A 19,140-nucleotide genomic window follows, 5' to 3' on the forward strand; every position below is an offset into this window, starting at 1 on the left:
TGATTAGTTTTCTCTTCCATGGACCTATTTATTGCCAATAAGTCACTTAATCCCCCATTGCCCCAGGTACTTTAGATGGAGTATGAGCCCACCGGGAAAAGGAAACATGTTTGAGCACCTGAATGTAAACCACTTTGGCTATAAGTGGTATATAAATACTAAATACCTCAACTTAAGCACCTAACACAGACACCTATACTCTGCTCCTAACCATGCCTACTTTTCGGGTAAGTGCAGGTAGGTGCCTTGGTGCCATGGTACAATGTGCAACTTAAGTTACATTGTTTTTGAATTTGCTTTTAATGGCATTTTCAGGAATCACGTGAATTATGCTAATATTTTTAAAAAAATTAACTTCTGTGTGGAATTCAGCTAGGTGCTGCTGATCAAGGCACCTAAGCTAGGCGCCATTTATAGAATCAGGCCTTTAACTTGCTAAAGTAATACAGGTCAGGAATAAAAATTAGACCATATCCATGGACCAAAATGATTATAAATGATTGCATTAACTTTTGTCATGTTGCACTGTAAGACAAGCAAAATTATATATATTACCGTAAAACGGTACATTTTAAATTCCAAGGAATCCTTTCATTAAACTACAGTAGGCGCTAGCATGCACTTACCACACATTAAAATGGGTTCCCTTGGGACATGCACTAGCATGCCATGATAAAATGACCAATTTGCATGCACACACTGTGCACTAAAAAATATTTTTAATTTTCTGGGAAAGAGGTATGTTAGGGGCTGGGCAAGTAGGCATGACTTTGCCAATCAGTTAGCACATGGGGCGCCTTCAATTCAGGAAATCACTAAAGCTATACTCACTAGAATCCAGGACTAAAACTCAATATAACAATGATCTTTGATGTTACTGCTATGAGTACTTATTAATCTTATTGTAAACCGCAATGAATCCTTGCTGATAATTGCGGGGTATAAGAAACTGTATGGTATGGTATGATATTGTTACATGCTAACTGATTATCATGGGAGTCCTTACCACCTACAAAATTGGTGGTGGTAAGGGTTTACATGGTAATATTTTTAATGCTGTTAATTGCACAATTATTGCATGGCTATTAATTCCAGAAATAGGAATAACTGCCTATTTTCAGCTGCAGGAAAAGTAGCCATATTGCGCGGAAAAGACCTGTGTAATGTAATGTAAGGGTGCACTTTGGCCAGTTATGCAGCGGCTTTATTATAAGGGCCCTCAAATGTCCATTTTTGTTTAATAGACTTATGTGATGCCTAAAATCTAAGCAGGTTACAAAATACATACATAGAATATAATAACATATAATACTGGTAGGAGATATTTTCTTTATTCATGGCTGATAGGTTAAATCTGGCATGGAAGTTTCTCCATGCACCCCCCCCTCCCCCACACCCCTTCTCCCATTACAGTAAAATCCTTACAGGATAACAGCTAGTGTATCTGGTGCTGGCAGTTTATTTATTAAAATTCTTACATTCCACTTATCAAAGCTCATAAAGATAAAACAGTTGTTCTTTTTCCACTGCAGGCGGGATTCCACCTCTGCTCTGCAGGCTGGCTGGATAACAAAAGACTGGGCTATCCGACAACGTATTCCAGTCAGAAGTGTGGCCTTGGTTTTGTTGGAATCGTAGATTATGGTGAACGAGTCAATCTCAGTGAAACTTGGGATGTTTACTGCTTCAGAGTAAAAGGTAAATGTCTGCGAGGATCTCACATTTATTCAGAATACTAGCTTATAACCACGCTTTTTCTCACCAGCTGATGCTGTTTTACGAAGCAAAGTCATTTAAGTCTTATGAGACCTATAGGGTTGGTGTCAAAACAGAAAGAGTGGAATAACAAGAACAAAGTTGGAGAGAACAGGGCTTCTCAAATCTGTACTGGGCAATCCACAACCAAAACATTTTTCTGGATATCCAGATTAAATTTTCATGAGGCAGTGCATGGAAATCGATCTCCTGTATATTCATTGTGGATATCCTAAAATCCTGACTTACTTGCAGTTCCCAGCAGAGGTTTGGAAAACCCTGATCTAGTATATTCCACAAAGGACAGTCCATTTCCTTGTCAGACCTGCAGGTTTGTCACCCATGTTTTAAATGTTGGCATATTATCCAAGATAGCTTAATAATTGTAGATTCAGGAAGTCTAAACTGATCTTTGATAAGATTAAAGGTGGTCTAGGGCTCCTGCTCTAAAAATGTATAACATGACCATGCTGATCATATATTTATGAACACCTTGCACATGATGGAGGGCATCACAGGGGAGGAAAAATGCAGGCAATGATGACCTTCATGCATCCAATTAGACTTGCCTGGAAGAGGTGGAAAACTAGAAGGCAGAAAACATATTAAACATCCCCTTTTTTGACCTTAGTAAACAATCCTAATTTTGAGACAAATTAGGGAAACTTGCCATATCAGATATGGGACAGTCCGTAGCATACAAAAACAAAAGAGAATACAGTGTTCCCCCGTGAATTCATGGTTTGCAAATCATGTGTCAAACAGCTCCTGATTGGTGTAGCCCGACTTTACTACAGGAAGAGGCGGTCAGAGCAGACTGCGAGTGATTTTCTTCACTCGCCAGCACTCCTGCTGCCCTCTCCTGCCTCCCCATGTGATTTTTCAAAATTCACGGGGGTTCCAGGAACAGAACCCCCATGAATTTCGGGAGAGTACTGTAACTCACAACAAAGTTAAAAAAAAAAAAAAAATCCTACTAGAAAAAGTTATTTAAAATGTCCCATGGAAGGCCCATCCATTAGAGTGGCTGTGGGAATCAATCAATCAGTGGGAACAAAAAGCCTCAAAACTTATATGGTAGCAATTTACACACAGTAACAAAAGGCTACCTCGTTCATATCATATGCAATAAAACTCTCCACTTTTAATTTCACCAATAGTCCACAAAATGTAATGAACACCAACCATGTGCACATGCAGGTGCTGGAGAAGAGCTCCTCAAAACGCCGTCATCTACTCAGTAGTAAGGTTGAGCAGCACTCGGGGCAGTGGTACCCTTCTCCTGCACCCCCCCCTCCGCATGCGCCCCCTTCCCTTTCCCTGTACCATTTTAACTTCTCCAGCATGAGCAGCATGCCCATGTCGGCATCCGCTCGCCCTTTGTTGTTACTTCCTAGGTGTGGGTCCCAAGAAGTGACGTCAGCAAGAGCGCCAATACAGACACAGCAGCAACCTATGGCGGAAGGCAAGGGGTACGTGAGGCAAAGAGGAGTGAGGGGGGGTAGAGAGGAGGAGGGGTGCCGCACCTTTAGGAAGACCGCGCCTGGGGCAGACCGCACCCTCCTTACTATGCCATTGTATCTATTGGCTTCAAAAAAGCATACTGTCTCCCAAATCTCCCAAGGGTCCTTGTTTCGCCGATCCAAATAGCTGCTTCAGGAGAATGCAAGCATGCTGTGCAAGGAAGCCACCATGGAAGCTTTGTCCCTGCTCAGCAAGGGAAATAACCCATTAAGAAATATGTTACAGACGGTATTAAACATAAGCATTGATTGAGATGTTTGGTTGTTAAAGCATGTTTGGTTATATGTCAGTGTAATTACCACAAACTGTAATAAAGAAAAGGAAGATCACAGGAAAAGTGTTCCTACCTAGCTCGCTCTGCCAAATATGTGTTTTGCTTTACAGATGTGGAGTGTATGTGTAAAGTTGGTTATGTAGGAGATGGCTACACCTGCAGTGGAAACATGCTGCAGGTCTTATCGTCCTTTCCCATGTTTGCAAATTTTCTATCGGTATGTACTAAAAGTGTTTTAAAAATGCACCTCGGGATCTCTTTTACTTTTTAAGCTTTATAATTTTACATATCACAAAAAAAGTGATAACAGGGAATAGGAAAACTATTAAAAGCAAAAAATAAATCTATAACACAGGTTCTTAAACCTGTCCTGGGGGACCCCCAACTAGTCAAGTTTTCAATATATCCCTAATGAATACGCTTTTCAACACTGATCTATATCTCCTTCTTTTCTTTTCTGCCAAGGATACACAGCAGTAATGTCAATGCCTCCCTATTGTTTGCCTTTAGTGTCATCTTTTTTTTAGACTTTATTGTAATTCTTCCTCTTTCCCCTTTGTTAATTGTATGTTATGTCTTTGTAATTTTGTTTGTATACGTTTTAATTTCTCCCATTTTTTTAATATTGTATCTCACCTAGAATTTAAGATAGGCGATTAATCAAATTTTAAATAAAACTTGAAACTTTAAAAAAAAATAAATAATAGAGGTAATAGACATGCAAATCTGCCTCATGTATATTCATTAGGGATATCTTAATAACCCATTTGGCTGGGGGTTCCTAGGACAGGTTTAAGAACAACTGATCTATAATATACATTCAATCTACAATATCTGTCCAAAATTAACAGGAAATAAAGTATCTAAGAAAAAGAAAAGTTTCAAAGGAAAGTTAAATAAAAAGCAAATCATTCAGACACATTTTATACAGCCAGCCTACTATTAGGGACTAAATTCAAACAATAAAATCTTCTTTTGCCTCTAAGAAATCAATCAGTTGTTTAGGATCAAAAAATTGGTACATTTTATCTTCAAAGGAAATTAAATATATACAGGGAAACCTTAAGAAAAAGGAAGAAGCCAAAGCTATAATTCTGAGTTTCAACTTCAAAAACTCTTGGTGCCGCTTTTGAGATGCTCCAGATAAATCAGGAAAAAATTGTATTTTTGACCCCAAAATATCTCTTTCATATAGCGCAAATATAAACAAAAAGCAATATTTCAATCAGGTTCCAATGCAAAAATAGTGGTCAGGGTGGTTCTCTGAGTGTTAAGTTCCATTGAGGATTCCAAAAAAATTCAATTAGATTTAAAGTTGCACCTTCTCTTCACTGTTGAGAAAATGATTGATACATCTCAATTGATCCATAGACATAAAAGGCCGGATTCTCAACATGGCGCTTTAAGTTAGGCGGTAGTAGCCACCCTATTACTGCCTAACTTGATTTAATTGGGTTTAAGTGGTGCGATAATGTTCACACCAATAAAATCCAATTAAAAACTCATTTTATAAAAATGTCCCTGCTATGCAGCCTACCTGACCGTCGCCTTGGCCCGTAGCACCTATCAGAGCCTAGTGATGCCAAAGGTCAGCAGTGGGTGTGGTTAGGGGCGATGCTGGCCTTTGGCACATTAGGCAATGCTGGCTGTGATTCACAAAGGATCCAGAAATGTAGGCCTGTGTAATTCTGGCCTATATTTCCGGTGACTAGGATCCTTGCTAGACACTGGTATGCCCAATTCTATACGCAACGCCTGTTGTATGATTGACACACGGCAGGCGCCTGACTTGACATGCACCATGTATAGAATCAGTCCCAAAGCGCATAAATCAGCCCGCGCCTAGAAAAGTGGCGCTGGCCATGTATCAGTCACACTTAGGCGCCGTTTACAGAATCACGGCTAGTGGTGCCTATGTAAATACTTAAGATGCCTGAACTGTAGGCCAGGTTTTTAAATGCCTATATTTCAGGTGCCCACGTTTTTGGAGAATCACATTTAGTGGTGCTTAAGTCATGTTCCGCCCATAGAAATACCCACTTAGGCGTTAGGCACCGCTAAGCACTATGTGATAGTGTGACAGGGCTGAGAGGCTCTGACTATGCTGCTTCCCACTGAAAACTCTACAGGGAGGGGTCAAAGCACAAGCCACACCCGGAACGGGCCTAGCCCAGTACTGCTCAATGGTTGTTTGCCAACTCATTCAAGTTACTCCAAGGGCTGAGGGAGTCCCTTGGACCTTTCCTCTCCTTTTTCTCATATTGGGCAGAAGAATCACTCGTCAGCAATACAAAACCCCCAGTGATCTCACCGGAGTTCTTCCAGATACCACCATCTTGGATCCTGCCCTTTCAGCTCAGGGTTTCTTGTCTTTTGGTTTTCATGGTCTGGCAGTTTCCTCCACCTCCTGTATTTTCCTGTTCATCTAAAACTTGCCTGCTTTGGGCTATAACGCCATAGACTTTCATTTTGCAATTTTCCGAGGTTTATTTCCCAAGATTTATGCTTTTCGCCCAGTCATTACTTTAACTATTCTTAGTCAGGAGCCACATCCTAAAGCTCCCTCAAACCTTTATTTAGATATAAATAAGCTTTAGCTAATATTGCATATTATAATCCAAACCAAGGAACCAATATTGCACCAGGGCTGCATTTATGTATCTTTATTATAATATCTCTGTTCACTGAATGTTTTATTGTTTCTTCCTTTTACTTGGAGAAGTCAAATTTGATTTTTTTTAAAGTAATGAAGTTATGTTTGTGTGCCTGAACAGAAAATTCTAGCATATGCCGACAGCTCAATGAAAGGGAAGGAATTCCTGAACTACCTTACTAACTTATCAGTCCAAGCTACACTTTTTGCACCAAGGAATGATTGGCTGAGTGAAAATGAGGTGAGGATTGTTTTTATTAAATTCAAAGATTAAATTAATCTTGGGGATGCACACTTTGGGAATAATTTACTAACAATAAATGTGTGCTAGTATTGTTACACATGTGAAGGCAGATTTTAGATAGAATGTAGAAATCATAAATGAGGCACTCAGGTCAGGACCAGGGGCAGGCTGACCATAAGGGAAGGGCCTGAGGTCCCCTAGTAGTTGGGTTGCCCAGTGCTTCCCACCAGCTGCCTGCCATCGAGCTCACAGCCTGCTCTCAGTTCATCCTGCCCCCTTCTGATGTAACTTTCTACTTCTGCAAGGGCAAGATGCAGCAAAGAACTGTCTTCTGCTACAGAAACAGGTATGAGGGCCCAGGAGAACTTACTGCCCCAAAGGGACCTAGGAGTCTTATTGCTCCAAGGTAGGTCCAAGGAACCTTATTAGCTCAGGATTTAGTCTGTCTGAGCCAAGGTGCTGGAGTTGATGCTGGGAAATGGGGTACTATGTACATGGGGGAGGAGGGATGTGATACAATTCAGACTTCTTGGAAGCAGCGGAACAGAGATATTATAGATGTTGATCTTGAAGGTTGCCTAAAGGAGCATGTTGGGCCATGGGAGGGGCATGATTTTAGGACAAAGGCTGGAAGGTAGTGAGGGGAAGGGGCATGAGCTTGACACAAAAAAGGGAGAGGGCATGAACATGGGCCACAGAAGGGAGGGAGCACTTACTTGGGACATAAGAGGGAGGGAATAGAAAGGGAGACTTGTTGGGTATGACTGTGAATGAAAGGGAAAGAGATGGTGCACATGGGGAAAGATAGAAAGAGGAAAATTGGGCATAGAGAGAGGGAGAGATGCATGGGGGAGAGAAGGATGAGAGGGAGAAATGTTGGATTTAGTGGTGGAGAGGGGACAGATTGAAGGGAGAAGAATGTTAGACATAGTGATGGAGGGAGAGATGTGGCATTGTGCTGGAGAGGGGTGATAGGAGAAATGGGCATGGGGCTGCTGGGCAGTGGTGAAAAATGCTGTACATGATCCAGGGGATGAGAGAGGGAGAAATGTTGGATGTGGCAGTAGAGGGGGTGGAAGAGATACCTGAATATTTCAAGACAGATGGACAGTGAGAGAGAGTGGGAGATATGTTGCCAATGGGGGTGGAGGAGAAGAAAAGTTGGACTCATTTGAAGACAGAGAGATATGTTGGTTGGGGAAGGGAATGAGGTCCGGAGGTGAGGAAGCAAGCAGGAGGCAGAAAGAAAGATTGGATGCACAGTCAGAAGGAAATGCAACCAAACTCATGATCACCAGACAATAAAGGTAGGAAAAATGATTTTATTTTACATTTAGTAATCAAGATGTGTCTGTTTTGAAAATTTATATCTGCTGTCTATATTTTGCACTATATTTGTCTATAGTTGTTACTACTGAATATTTTAGTCATCTGCCTTGACCTTTCTGAACCCCCCTCCCCCAAATATAAATGATTAACATTTTCTCTGCATAGAGTATGCTTTGTGTTTTTTAAATTATGTAGTTACCATTATGTATTAATAAGATTATATTGTGTGTATATGAAAAATGGATAGAAGAAATTGCATTACAATTAGTACTATTGTTATTGGGATGGGGTCAGGGGCAGAGCTTGGATGGGGGTACTTGGTTGATATTTGTTAGACTTAGGGGGTATTTGGCTTGAAGAAGTTGAGAAACACTGCTTTATTAGAAGCAAACCTCTGAGTTCCTGGTCTAAAAGGCTAAACTGGTAGAAATTTTGAGAACTGAATTTGCAAGTAGCTTTAAACAAGGCAAGAAAGTGGTATATGATGCAGTGGGGAAATTCTATAAATAGCACTAAAAGTTAGGTGCTGAAAAGGTCAGCCCTCAATGGTATTCAGTAGAAAGTGCCCAAGCAGCCCAGCCTTTATAGAATACCAGCCTAGCATGCAAAACATGCCTAATTTTAGGCACTGGACTTACACCTCACAGAAACAGATGTAAGTCCGGTGCCCAAAGTTAGGCACACATTGGCCCAATTCTATAAACTTTGCACCTAACTTTTCAGAATGCCCATGGCCCACCCATGCCCCTTCCATAGCCATACCTCATTTTTGATTGTATACAAGAAATGTTAGGTGCAAAGTCCTAGAAGAATAGTATCCCGGATGGTCTCGGGACTCAAGGATCTCCCGTACGAGGAATGGCTGGATAAGTTGCAGCTGTACTCAATCGAGGAACGCAGAGAGAGGGGTGGCATGATCGAGACATTCAAGTATCTCACGGGCCGCATCGAGGTGGAAGAAGATATCTTCTTTTTCAAGGGTCCCACGGCAACAAGGGGGCATCTGTGGAAAATCAGGGGCTGGAAACTGCACGGGGACACCAGGAAATTCTTTTTCACTGAAAGAGTGGTTGATCGCTGGAATAGTCTTCCACTTCAGGTGATTGAGGCCAGCAGCGTGCCTGATTTTAAGGCCAAATGGGATAGACACGTGGGATCTATTCACAGAGAAAGGTAGGGGAGAGTCATTGGGGTGGGCAGACTAGATGGGCCGTGGCCCTTATCTGCTGTCTATTTCTATGTTTCTAACTTCAATTGAGCACCAATTAGCACAAATGAAGTGAGTACTTGGTGCCTATGACTTTGTTAAGTTTTGTACAGATCTCAAATCTGTACAAAAATGCTGGTGCATGGAAAGAAACAAGGGGGTTGAAAACTATACACTATTATATAAGCTGTCTATATGCTATTAGATGCAGTAGCAAAGAAGGGGGATGGAGGGTGAAATGTCCCAGGCACAATCTTTGCAGGGGCACCACCACCTCTCTATTCCCCCCTCCCACCTCTTCAAATCTTTGCTGGCAGCGAGCAGGATCTCCTTATCCACTGCTTGCACAAGCCTCATCCCTCCCTCTAATGTCATTTCCTGTTTATAGGATCAGAAAGTGAAGTCAGAGGGAAAGCTCAACCAGCATGAACAGCAGATAGAGAGCTTGCTTGTTGGCAGTGAAGATTTAAAGAAGTACGGGGGAACAGCGGTGCCATGCACCTCCGCCTGGACACAATGTTTTGTTTTTTAAACAGCCTTGCATTGTATTTCTCTTCCTGTAATACAGACACTTTCTGAACGTGACATAGAATATCACGTTGCCAATGAGAGCACCTTGTTGTATAATGATTTGGCCAATGGGAGCACTCTGCAAACCAGGATAAGCAACAAGCTACTCATTACATCCAGCGATGACCTGGATCACAAACTCTTCACTTCTCAGACTCAACAGGTAACAACTTCTCTCTCTATATATCATCTCTAGGTGTTTTCTTTGTTTTCTTCATGCACCTGAACTAGTCAAGAAATATGGAGTAATGCACTACTGAGGGTGGGGGACACATAAATCTCAGTCCCATAACTTTCTCACTTTGTACTCAAAAAAAATTAAATTTCACCACAGGTTCATTGGAAGTTTCATTCACATCAAAACTTATTGAAATAATAAATAATGAATGATAAGGGGAGAGCCTCAGATCCCCGTGCGTAACAGTTAATTACTGCCGCACTAGAAAGAGAAATGTCTATAGGACATTTTTGGGGACACATAAATCCCCCTATCTGATTATTATGGAATGGATTTTCTTGCTCATCGTGGTTCTGTAAAGTCACAAGGAAAATGGAAATGTTGCACATTGTATCATGATATTGTAGGTGCTGGTATTTGTATATGGACAGTTTGTTTCCATCCTGCCTACTGTATAAAAGGGTCTTCATTCACACGAGAAAAGTAATTACAGAACCTTTTCATTTGGGGGGGAACTCACCTGCAGAAAATATAGTCATATTATTTACTAATGTTGCTACTATGATCATTCCAATAACCCTTGCTACATTATTAGGTTTTATGGTCTTTGAATTGTGAGGAACGATTGAGCTGAAGTTTGTAAGATTACATTTAGGTATTGGTATAATCACATGCAGTGTCTCTGTTCTGGCCATCATTGTTGGATGTGTTGCTGAAGAGGATGGCAAAGCTCCATAATATGCAAGGTAGAAAAAAAGATTCTTGCATCTGGAGATACCTTTTCTACAGCAGTAGAGCAGCATTGAGTGCAGTTCTTACTGGCAGTACATAGTAACATATTAAACATATAATGTTACAAAGTTACAGCCATACAGCAACATGAATGCAGTTCTTACAATCTATACAACCATGTTACTGCATTTATGGCTTACAGTTTCTAAGAGCAGGAGTTGTGCTAGAAAACTGGTAGCTTCATGGTAGAAGCTTTCTATTGGTGAAAATTAATAGGGATGCTTAAGGATAATAATGTCCTAGATGAACTTTCAATCCTGTGCCCCATGTCCCCATTTGACATGTGGCTCAAGGACCTCCTGAATCCAGCCTGTCCCATTCCCCTCCCTACCTTCCTCTATTGACCATCTTCCCTTACCTTCTCTACTCCCATCCAAGATTCCCAGCATTTCATCCGCCCTAACTACTGTCACCCATGTCCAGTATCTCATCTCTCCATTCAGCATCTCCCTTTTCTTCCGTTCTCTCTTCTGGGATTGATTCTGTAACTTTACTTCCACCCAAGCTGGAAGCAAAGGTAAATCAACATATAAAGAGCCTTCCAGCACCAGATCACACTGAAGTACTAATGAGTCCTGCCCCTCTGACACAAACATCCTATCAGAGAGGAAGGGATGGGAAGTGAGAGGGCTTGAACATGGTTGAGTGCTGAAAGGTCTCATGCATGCTCATAATAGCTTCAATATGCTCACCTGCAATGGCAGAGACACATCACCCCAGAAGGATGCCCAGTCTACCCAATACAGGGATGGCCCTGTAGCAGGAAGGGAAAGACAGTACAAAGACAGGCAGAAAAAAGTAAAACCTACTGAACTCTCCCCTAAGCAACAGCTCATCAGCTCCATCTAGGCAGAAAATAAAAAAATTAAAATAGTATAAATGGTAATGTTCAGTTTTCACTTATAAGAAAATCATTTTTTTTTGTTTTATAAATCTTTATTCATTTTCTTATGTTACAACAAGTGTATTAAATAAACTCATTAGAAACTTGAATATACACACTTGATTGACTCACATGTTAGCATCAAATTTAACATTTCTTTAGAAAATTAGTATTATATAAAGTTATAATATTATGCAAGAAAACTAAATCTTGACATCACTCCATGTTCTTGTTTTCTTACCTAGAACGAGAGCCGATTTGTTAATGGAAGAGCTATTCTTCAGTGGGATATATTTGCTTCAAATGGAATAATCCATGTCATTTCAGAACCTCTAAAAGCTCCACTCGAGCTACCTGTAAGTGTTATCTTTTACTAAGAAAATATTCATCTAAATATTGTCAGTTGGTGTCTAATTATTGACTGCAATTTGTCCTTAATCTTTGTGAAAACCTTGATGAGGTCTTTAAGAATGACTACTGAGGATACTTGTATGCTGGTTCTTCTCATAGGGCAGTAGTTCTAAACCTTTCTTCTGTTGCGACACACTGAACACCAAGGGGTCCTTTGACTAAGGTGTACAACAGAGAAAGGAGCTTATTTTCAAAGCGCTTAGACACTTAATAGGTACTTTGTGTATCTAAGTGCTTAGAAAATGAGCCCCTTAGCACTAATTCCTAATTAGTGGTATAAGAAGGTGGCGGACCACTACGAGCGCCAGCACTTCTCCTCCTCTCCACTCCCCCATAACAGGAGGGGTAGGGAACGAGCAGGGGATAGAGAAGAGGGCGGGGCACCATCAGCACAGTCACCTCCTACCCTTGCTATGCCACTGCTCCTCCAGCCCTACCAAGGCACCTACCACCCTGCACCCAGATACCATCCCAATAACACACAAGCCAGAGAGTACCCCTACTCCCACACGAGGGATCAGCCCAAAGGAGAAGCACAGAGCCCATTCCCAGAAGAGGCAGTCAAGAGAGCCATCGAGCACGCTCCCTAAGCACCCCACGGTTCTACCTACCACAGGGCTCGGACACATGCCCGAAAACCTCCCCAACACCCGCCTCAGCCAAGAACCAGAAAAAGAACAATCAATACTCACAGCGGACCCCCCAGCCGCTGACCAACATGGTAGGGGCACCAGCCCACCAGAAGCAGGGAAGTACACATCGCGATACCGTGAGCCAGAGAAACTCCGAATCCAACATGTAATCTGCAGGCCCCACAAACATCCCCCCAGCCACGTGGACGATGTCAGACATAGCCCGCCACAGCCCGAGTAGTGAAGATTCGCCTCCCACACCCATGGGAACGTATGCAGGCCCAATCAGCTCCAACACCACATCCAGCACTAACAATCCCACACAGAAGTCCCCCCACCTCCCCCGACCCATCCAACAAGCCACGAACACGACCACAAAGTAGGGACTGACCATCTCCGCGCCCAGAAGACCCACTACCAACAGGCAGCCCCCAGTGGCGACACAAGCCACCATGCCAGCCACCAGGACCACCCAACATGGCAGGTTCCCCGACCAATAGGACAGCACCCCTTGACCATAGGAAATAACCCTGGCAAATGGGAGAGCAAAAGGGGGTACACTCACGACGAGCTACACATCCATCTCAGCATGGGCCAACAGCACCACTGCCAAAAACAAGCAACCTCATCTCTGCTGTAGTCGCAGAAGCCAGGGGGCAAGCCAGGATTCCCCTAACCCCTTCTAGCCACTTAGGAACACTACCAGTCCAGCCACCCGGAGCGCCCCCCTGCCCCTACCCCTAAAACCACAGCACTGCCCGGCCCTCACAGCGAACCACAACCCCCCGGGCCAACACGCACGCCACAACTCCAAACCGTTCCCAAGTCCTGCAACCCGCGGACTTGGCACTACACCGCTGCCATGCCATCATTCACCCCCAGCATTCCACAGACATGCAAGGAAACCATTGCCACCCATCCCACCCCAGAAACCAACTACCTGCACATCCACAGAACCACCCTGTGGCATGCCAGCCAAAAAAGGAGGGGTCCCGCAAACCCAAGGCACCTTCACAGCAACCACACAGCTTGCGCAAGCCAACTGCATGCCCCCCGAACTTCCGGGTTCTGCACCCCATAGTACCTGCAAAACCAACCAGTCTGCCCCCCAAGATCACAGAACCACTGGATCATTGCCCAAAGCCACCACCGCAGAACAGCCTTCAGTTCTGCAGCCCAAGATATCGCAGAACCACCTGGTCCTGCCCAAAAACTACTGCCACAGAACAGCCCCCGTACTGCCATCCAAGAGACCGCAGAACCACCTGGTCCTGCCCAAAAACGTTCACAGAACCGTCCCCAGTTCTGCCACCCAAGAAACCACAGAACCACCTGGTCTTGTTTAAAGCCACCACCGCAGAATATCCCCCAGTTCTGTGGCATGCCAACATCGGGGGGGGGGGGGGGGGTGCTGCTGACCGGTGGCGCCCCAAACAACAACACAACCCGCTCCAACCACCAGCATGCGTCCCACACTGCCTGGTCCCCACCCAAGAAAACCGGCAGAACCACCTGGTCCTGCCCCAAGATCCACTTTTCGCAGCCGCGGAACTGCCCCCCAGTTCCGCAATCTGCCAGCAAAGGGTGTGCCATTGACCAGTGGCGCCACAGCAACAGCCACCATACCTCATGCAAGGCCAGGAGTACAGAGGAAATGGTGCCCTCCACAGCAACCACCCTGTCACCCAACTGTATCCACCTCTCGTGCCGGAAGCACCTGCCAATTCCAACGCGTCCTGGGACAATCTCTGGGCCCCACCAGATGACCACCACCGACAAACTCGTCCTGAAAAGAGAACAGAAAGGAAACAGCAGCAACAGGTAAGCAATACACAACAGGGACCCACGTTGCAGGCCCCAACTACAACAACCCCAATTCTTGCCCACACCCCACCGTACCCCTGCCAAGCCCAATCCACTTCCAGCGTCAAAACAGAATGACCAGGAGCAACCAGCCAGAAGCAAAGGACTTTGTGGCACGCCCAGTCTGAAACCTCACTGAAGGCCCTGTCCCCGCAATGAAGGCAAGCATCCGACGCCAGGAACCCCACCGGACCAGGGCAGGTACACAGAGGACTACACCCTGCCCCCAGCCCAGCCTAGAGGACAGCCACATCCGAGAGCTGGCCAACCCAAATGACAATCAAACACCCGCACACCACAGCCACCCGCTTGTGCCACCCCCTCCCCCTTAGTACGGCCCAGCAGGAGCACAGAACACCAACCAAGGGGTAGCCCTCCCATGCTCCATGCCAGACCCCTCCCCCCCACCCCACCATCCTGGAGCACTCACTGTAGCAAACCCCCCCCCCCACACACACACACACCGGAATCTCCAACTACCAGGCACCTAAGCTGCTGCAAAAGCAGCAACCCTACCTCCAGCTGCCAAGGACCCCGGAAGCATAACCCCAGCCATGCAGCCAGACCCCAACCCCAAGGCTGCAACGGCAAACTCGGGGTACCCCAGAGGGGCTGCGGCCCAAGGCCCAGAAAGTCCCACCATAAAATCCCTAAGCAGATCCCAGGAAGAGGCCGCACCGTGAAACAGAAGACCAGGAAAACAGCAGAAGGGGCTGGGACATCTGAGCAGCTGGCAGGGCCATAGCCCAGACCCTCAGAAAGGCCCAGGACACCAACCACCAGTCTGACAACACCGGCCCCAGGGGAAAAAATGAGGAGCCCCCACCCAGCCAACCACTCGCGCAGCACCTCAAGGGGGAACCATGCAGAGGGGGCTACGGGACCTGGGACTATCCTCCGAGTGTACCGAAACCACCAGCGCCGCACCTCTCCCCCAATCGCAGGCCACACTGGAGCCGATCACCAGCACCACCACAGTGCCAGCCAACCGAGGAACCATGCACCTCGGCCCCGCCCCAAAACAGCCTGCCCTAACAGCCAGCGCACCAGGGAAAGGACCCGGAGGAGCCAGAGAAGGCGGCCCGACCCCGCAGCTGCCAGAGGACGCAGCCTAACTAGTCAGCCACTAAAGAGCTCAACCTCACCCTGCAGCCGCCGAGGACCGACCGCTGTACCTCCAGCCCAGCACGCCGCTCCACCTGCTCAATCGCGGAATGCCCACGAGTGTCCTGCCTGAATATGGGCCCTTGCAGCACGAGTGAGCCAGCGCAGAGGAGACGCCCAACATACAGCGCCTGTAAGAGCGCGCTAAGCAGCCCTAAGACGCCTGGACCATGCCTCCCACGAACCCCAAACGGACTGGCAAAGCGAAAGCCCCCCAACAGAGAGAAACAAGTAAGGGCTTACCCAAAAGTTGCCTCCGAGGAACTGGGAAGCACTCTGTTCCTCGGAGGCATGAAGACTATATATCCCCTCCCATCATGCCCTGCTTCCCCTCTCCCATCCTGCCCTGCTTCCCCTCTCCCATCCAATAACTCCAGCCCTCCGGCGGGAAATCACATCCCTCTTCACCTGCCGCTTCTCTCCCGCTTTTCCCTACTACCTCCCTACCAGCCTTCAAGCAGTCTTACTATGGGCGACCAACTTGGGCCATCCAGCCCACTTTTATAGTTGCCCATCGAGACTAGCTCTCGGGCTCTTTTAACCTGCAGCATTTCTGTTTGGGACTGATGGCAGCAGGGTAGATCTGCAGCTAGGTTGATCTTCGCAAAAAGCAAATTCGACCATGTTTCCCTGCTTCTGTCAAACTTCACTGGCTTCAGGTGATTTCTAGGATTCACTTTAGATGTATCTGCCTAATATTCAAGATCCTACATGGCATTCTTCCTCCCCTAATTCCACTATCCTGGAATTCTTCGAGACCTGACACTACCAGATCCGCCCACAAACTCAAATTATCTTTCCCCTCTTGTATGTATGGAGGTAAATTAGAGAAATCCCTTTTCTTCAAATTCAATGAGATTTGGAATAACCTCTCTGCCCTGCTGCTGAACCTAGACTCATTCTAATTATTCCAAAAGCATCTGAAAACCTGGCTTTTCTCCAAAACATAAAGCTATCTATTTAAAATGTAAAGCTAGCTATTCTCTTCATAACCTCTAATTTCTTATTATGTCCTTCCCTCATTTATTGAATTTACCTGTAAACCGTGCCGAGCTCTATCTTTATGGAGATGATGCGGTATACAAACTTAAGGTTTAGTTTAGTTTAGACAAGAAGCAGAATAAAGGGCCAGTTACGATTATTTCAGGGACACACACTGGTTGATGATAGTTATTCTGCAGGTGGATGGCAAAGAGCATGAGAGAAGAACTTGCAAAATTTGATAAAATTTAAAAAACAAAAAACACTAGCAGGCAACATTCAGTCCATGGCAGTCAGCAGTTTTAAGCCACTGAATTAGATCTGGATATTTAATGCCAGTGCACATCCAGGCATCAGCACTAAAAATCCAGTTCTTGGTAGATCCTGAAGTAATGCAGGTGCTGGCTTGATATTCACCAACACTCACTTACCTATTGTACAATCCTATCTATCCAGTTGAGAATAAGCACTGAATATCACCGGTCGTCCATATATCTTTTGGCTTCACCCTGATTCACCCAGACAGTACTATGGAAGATATTCACTGGCTCTGCCTGGTTACATTATCTCCTCCCTGCCTGCTGATTGGGATTTAAACCCCTTTGAATATCTCCCCCTAGATCTTCTGGTATATTTGACGTTTCAGTGGTCTCAGCTTTCAATTATATCACTTTATTTCCCTCTATAATCATAGTGAAAATGACCATCTTGAGTGAAAAAAATTTAGCTCTTGTGCCACGTTAAAGGGGCCGGTGCCCTTCTTTAATAACAGTGCCACTGTGGGTGCCATCCATTCAAAGGCTGAAAGTAGTCTACCACTATGGGGCATCAGCACCAGGGAATTAGAGGGTGAGGGGCCGGGGGGAAAGGTTACTGTATTGGGGGTGGGTTTTGGTTAAGGATGGAGACACTTTCAGGCAATGCTACCACTGAGGATTGGCCATGTGTGCAATTTGTTTGTGTGTGTGAGCAAAAAATTAAAAAAAAAGAATTTTAAATATGCAATAAGTTCTAAAAGCCAACCATTCTCCAGGATTTGCAAGAATTTTTCTGAACAACCATGTAAAATCTAAAATGTAGGAGAAATTGTTCATGCACTTTATTTAGAGCAGGGGTGTCAAAGTCCCTCCTCGAGGGCCGTAATCCAGTCGGGTTTTCAGGATTTCCCCAATGAATATGCATTGAAAGCAGTGCATGCACATAGATCTCATGCATATTCATTGGGGAAATCCTGAAAACCCGACTGGATTCCGGCCCTCGAGGACCGACTTTGACACCTGTGATTTAGAGGGAACATAGCTTGCAGGTGAAGGTGTTGGCCACTAGAAGAGACCCTTCAGGTTTGGAGGAGCTCTAGTTAGGGCAAAGCCTTGCTTTGGAGGGAAACTGAAGGGATTTAATCCTATAAAAGGAGTAGAGAATGACATGGGGACAAATTTTTCCCTGTCCCAGTGGGAACTCATTTTCCCATCCCGTTCCAGAAAGTTCTTTTTCTGTCCTTGCCCCATTCTTGCAAGCTCTGTCCTCATCTGCACAAGCCTCAAATGCTTTAAAATCATAAGTGTTCTAGGCTTGTGTGATTAAGACAGAGCTTACAGGAATGGGATAGGGACAGCAACAAAACTCATGGGGTCAGGAGAAATTGAGTTACTGTGGGGATGGTGAAAAAATTATCCCCCTGTCATTCTCTAGAAAGGAGGCTCTCTGACCACTGCTGATAAAGCAGATTGGGGCTGCATAAGACAGGAGAGTCCTTGGTTTGGAGGAAGCCTAAGGGAGGCGAACTCTGGCCCCTGCTATTAAGGATGCCAGTCCCTTTAAGATATAGCTGAAAGCATCAGACCTCAGCTTCACAGTCCAATGCTCCTGGGCAGTAATTATTTTAGCAGCTAAAGCATGGCTTGTGCAAGCTGCAGCATAGTATTTACATAGTAATGAGCTATTTTACATACACTTGCATATTTTGCATTTATTACTATAAATCACATGGAGTGGTCCAATTATTACTGCTTTATGGCACCACAAGCAGTGTTAGAGTTTTTTAACGAGAACTAAGGGATAAATAACACTGGTTAGTACCTCAGCACAGCTTGATAACCACTGTTCTCTCTGAACTGGAGTGGGATCTTGTACCTATAGTCCTGCCAGTAGATGGCGCTGTTTCACTATTACATTTTCAGTAGTGAGAGATAGCCAAGCTCTGCAAGACTACAGGAAATGTGCCTGTTCCTACAGATGGAAGACAACATTGAAGCACTGCCACTCATGGGCAGCAATGCAGTTAGGGGACTCCCGGTATAGAAGGAACAGTATTGATAACTACCCTATAGACAGCATTTCGCTCCCTGAGTTGCATGAACAAGTGGCTATGTGGAAGTTGGATGCTGAATTCAGCTATGGGATTTGGGGTTTTTGCCACATTTCCTGCAAAGCTGTAAATCATATAACATTATTTTTAGACCTCTGCAATAGGATGCAGGACAAGTGGTTTGCACAGGTATCCTAGATCAGTGTTTCTCAACTCCGTCCTGGAATACCCCCTTCCCAGTCAGGTTTTCAGGATCTCCATAATGAATATGCATGAAAGAAATTTGCATATAATGGAGGCAGTATATGCAAATTGGGGTTAAGCATATTCATTGTTGATATCCTGACTGGCAAGGGGTACTCCAGGACTGAC

General features: G+C 44.9%; 1 protein-coding gene across 4 annotated transcripts in view; it reads left to right on the forward strand.

Moving 5' to 3' along the window:
- Window positions 1-19,140, forward strand: part of STAB2 (stabilin 2) — a 403,506-nt gene that overhangs the window by 357,523 nt on the left and 26,843 nt on the right. For 3 of the 4 annotated variants that reach the window (XM_033951740.1, XM_033951739.1, XM_033951741.1), the window contains 5 exons: window positions 1,533-1,698; window positions 3,664-3,770; window positions 6,328-6,447; window positions 9,555-9,719; window positions 11,655-11,765. In XM_033951740.1, coding sequence (XP_033807631.1) covers window positions 1,533-1,698; window positions 3,664-3,770; window positions 6,328-6,447; window positions 9,555-9,719; window positions 11,655-11,765 — 669 coding nt within the window. Of the gene's footprint in view, window positions 1-1,532; window positions 1,699-3,663; window positions 3,771-6,327; window positions 6,448-9,554; window positions 9,720-11,654; window positions 11,766-19,140 lie in introns of those variants that run through there. The other variant, XR_004540109.1, reaches the window with a different exon arrangement.

Source organism: Geotrypetes seraphini, chromosome 7 (genome assembly GCF_902459505.1).
Source record: "Geotrypetes seraphini chromosome 7, aGeoSer1.1, whole genome shotgun sequence".
NCBI lineage: Eukaryota > Metazoa > Chordata > Amphibia > Gymnophiona > Dermophiidae > Geotrypetes > Geotrypetes seraphini.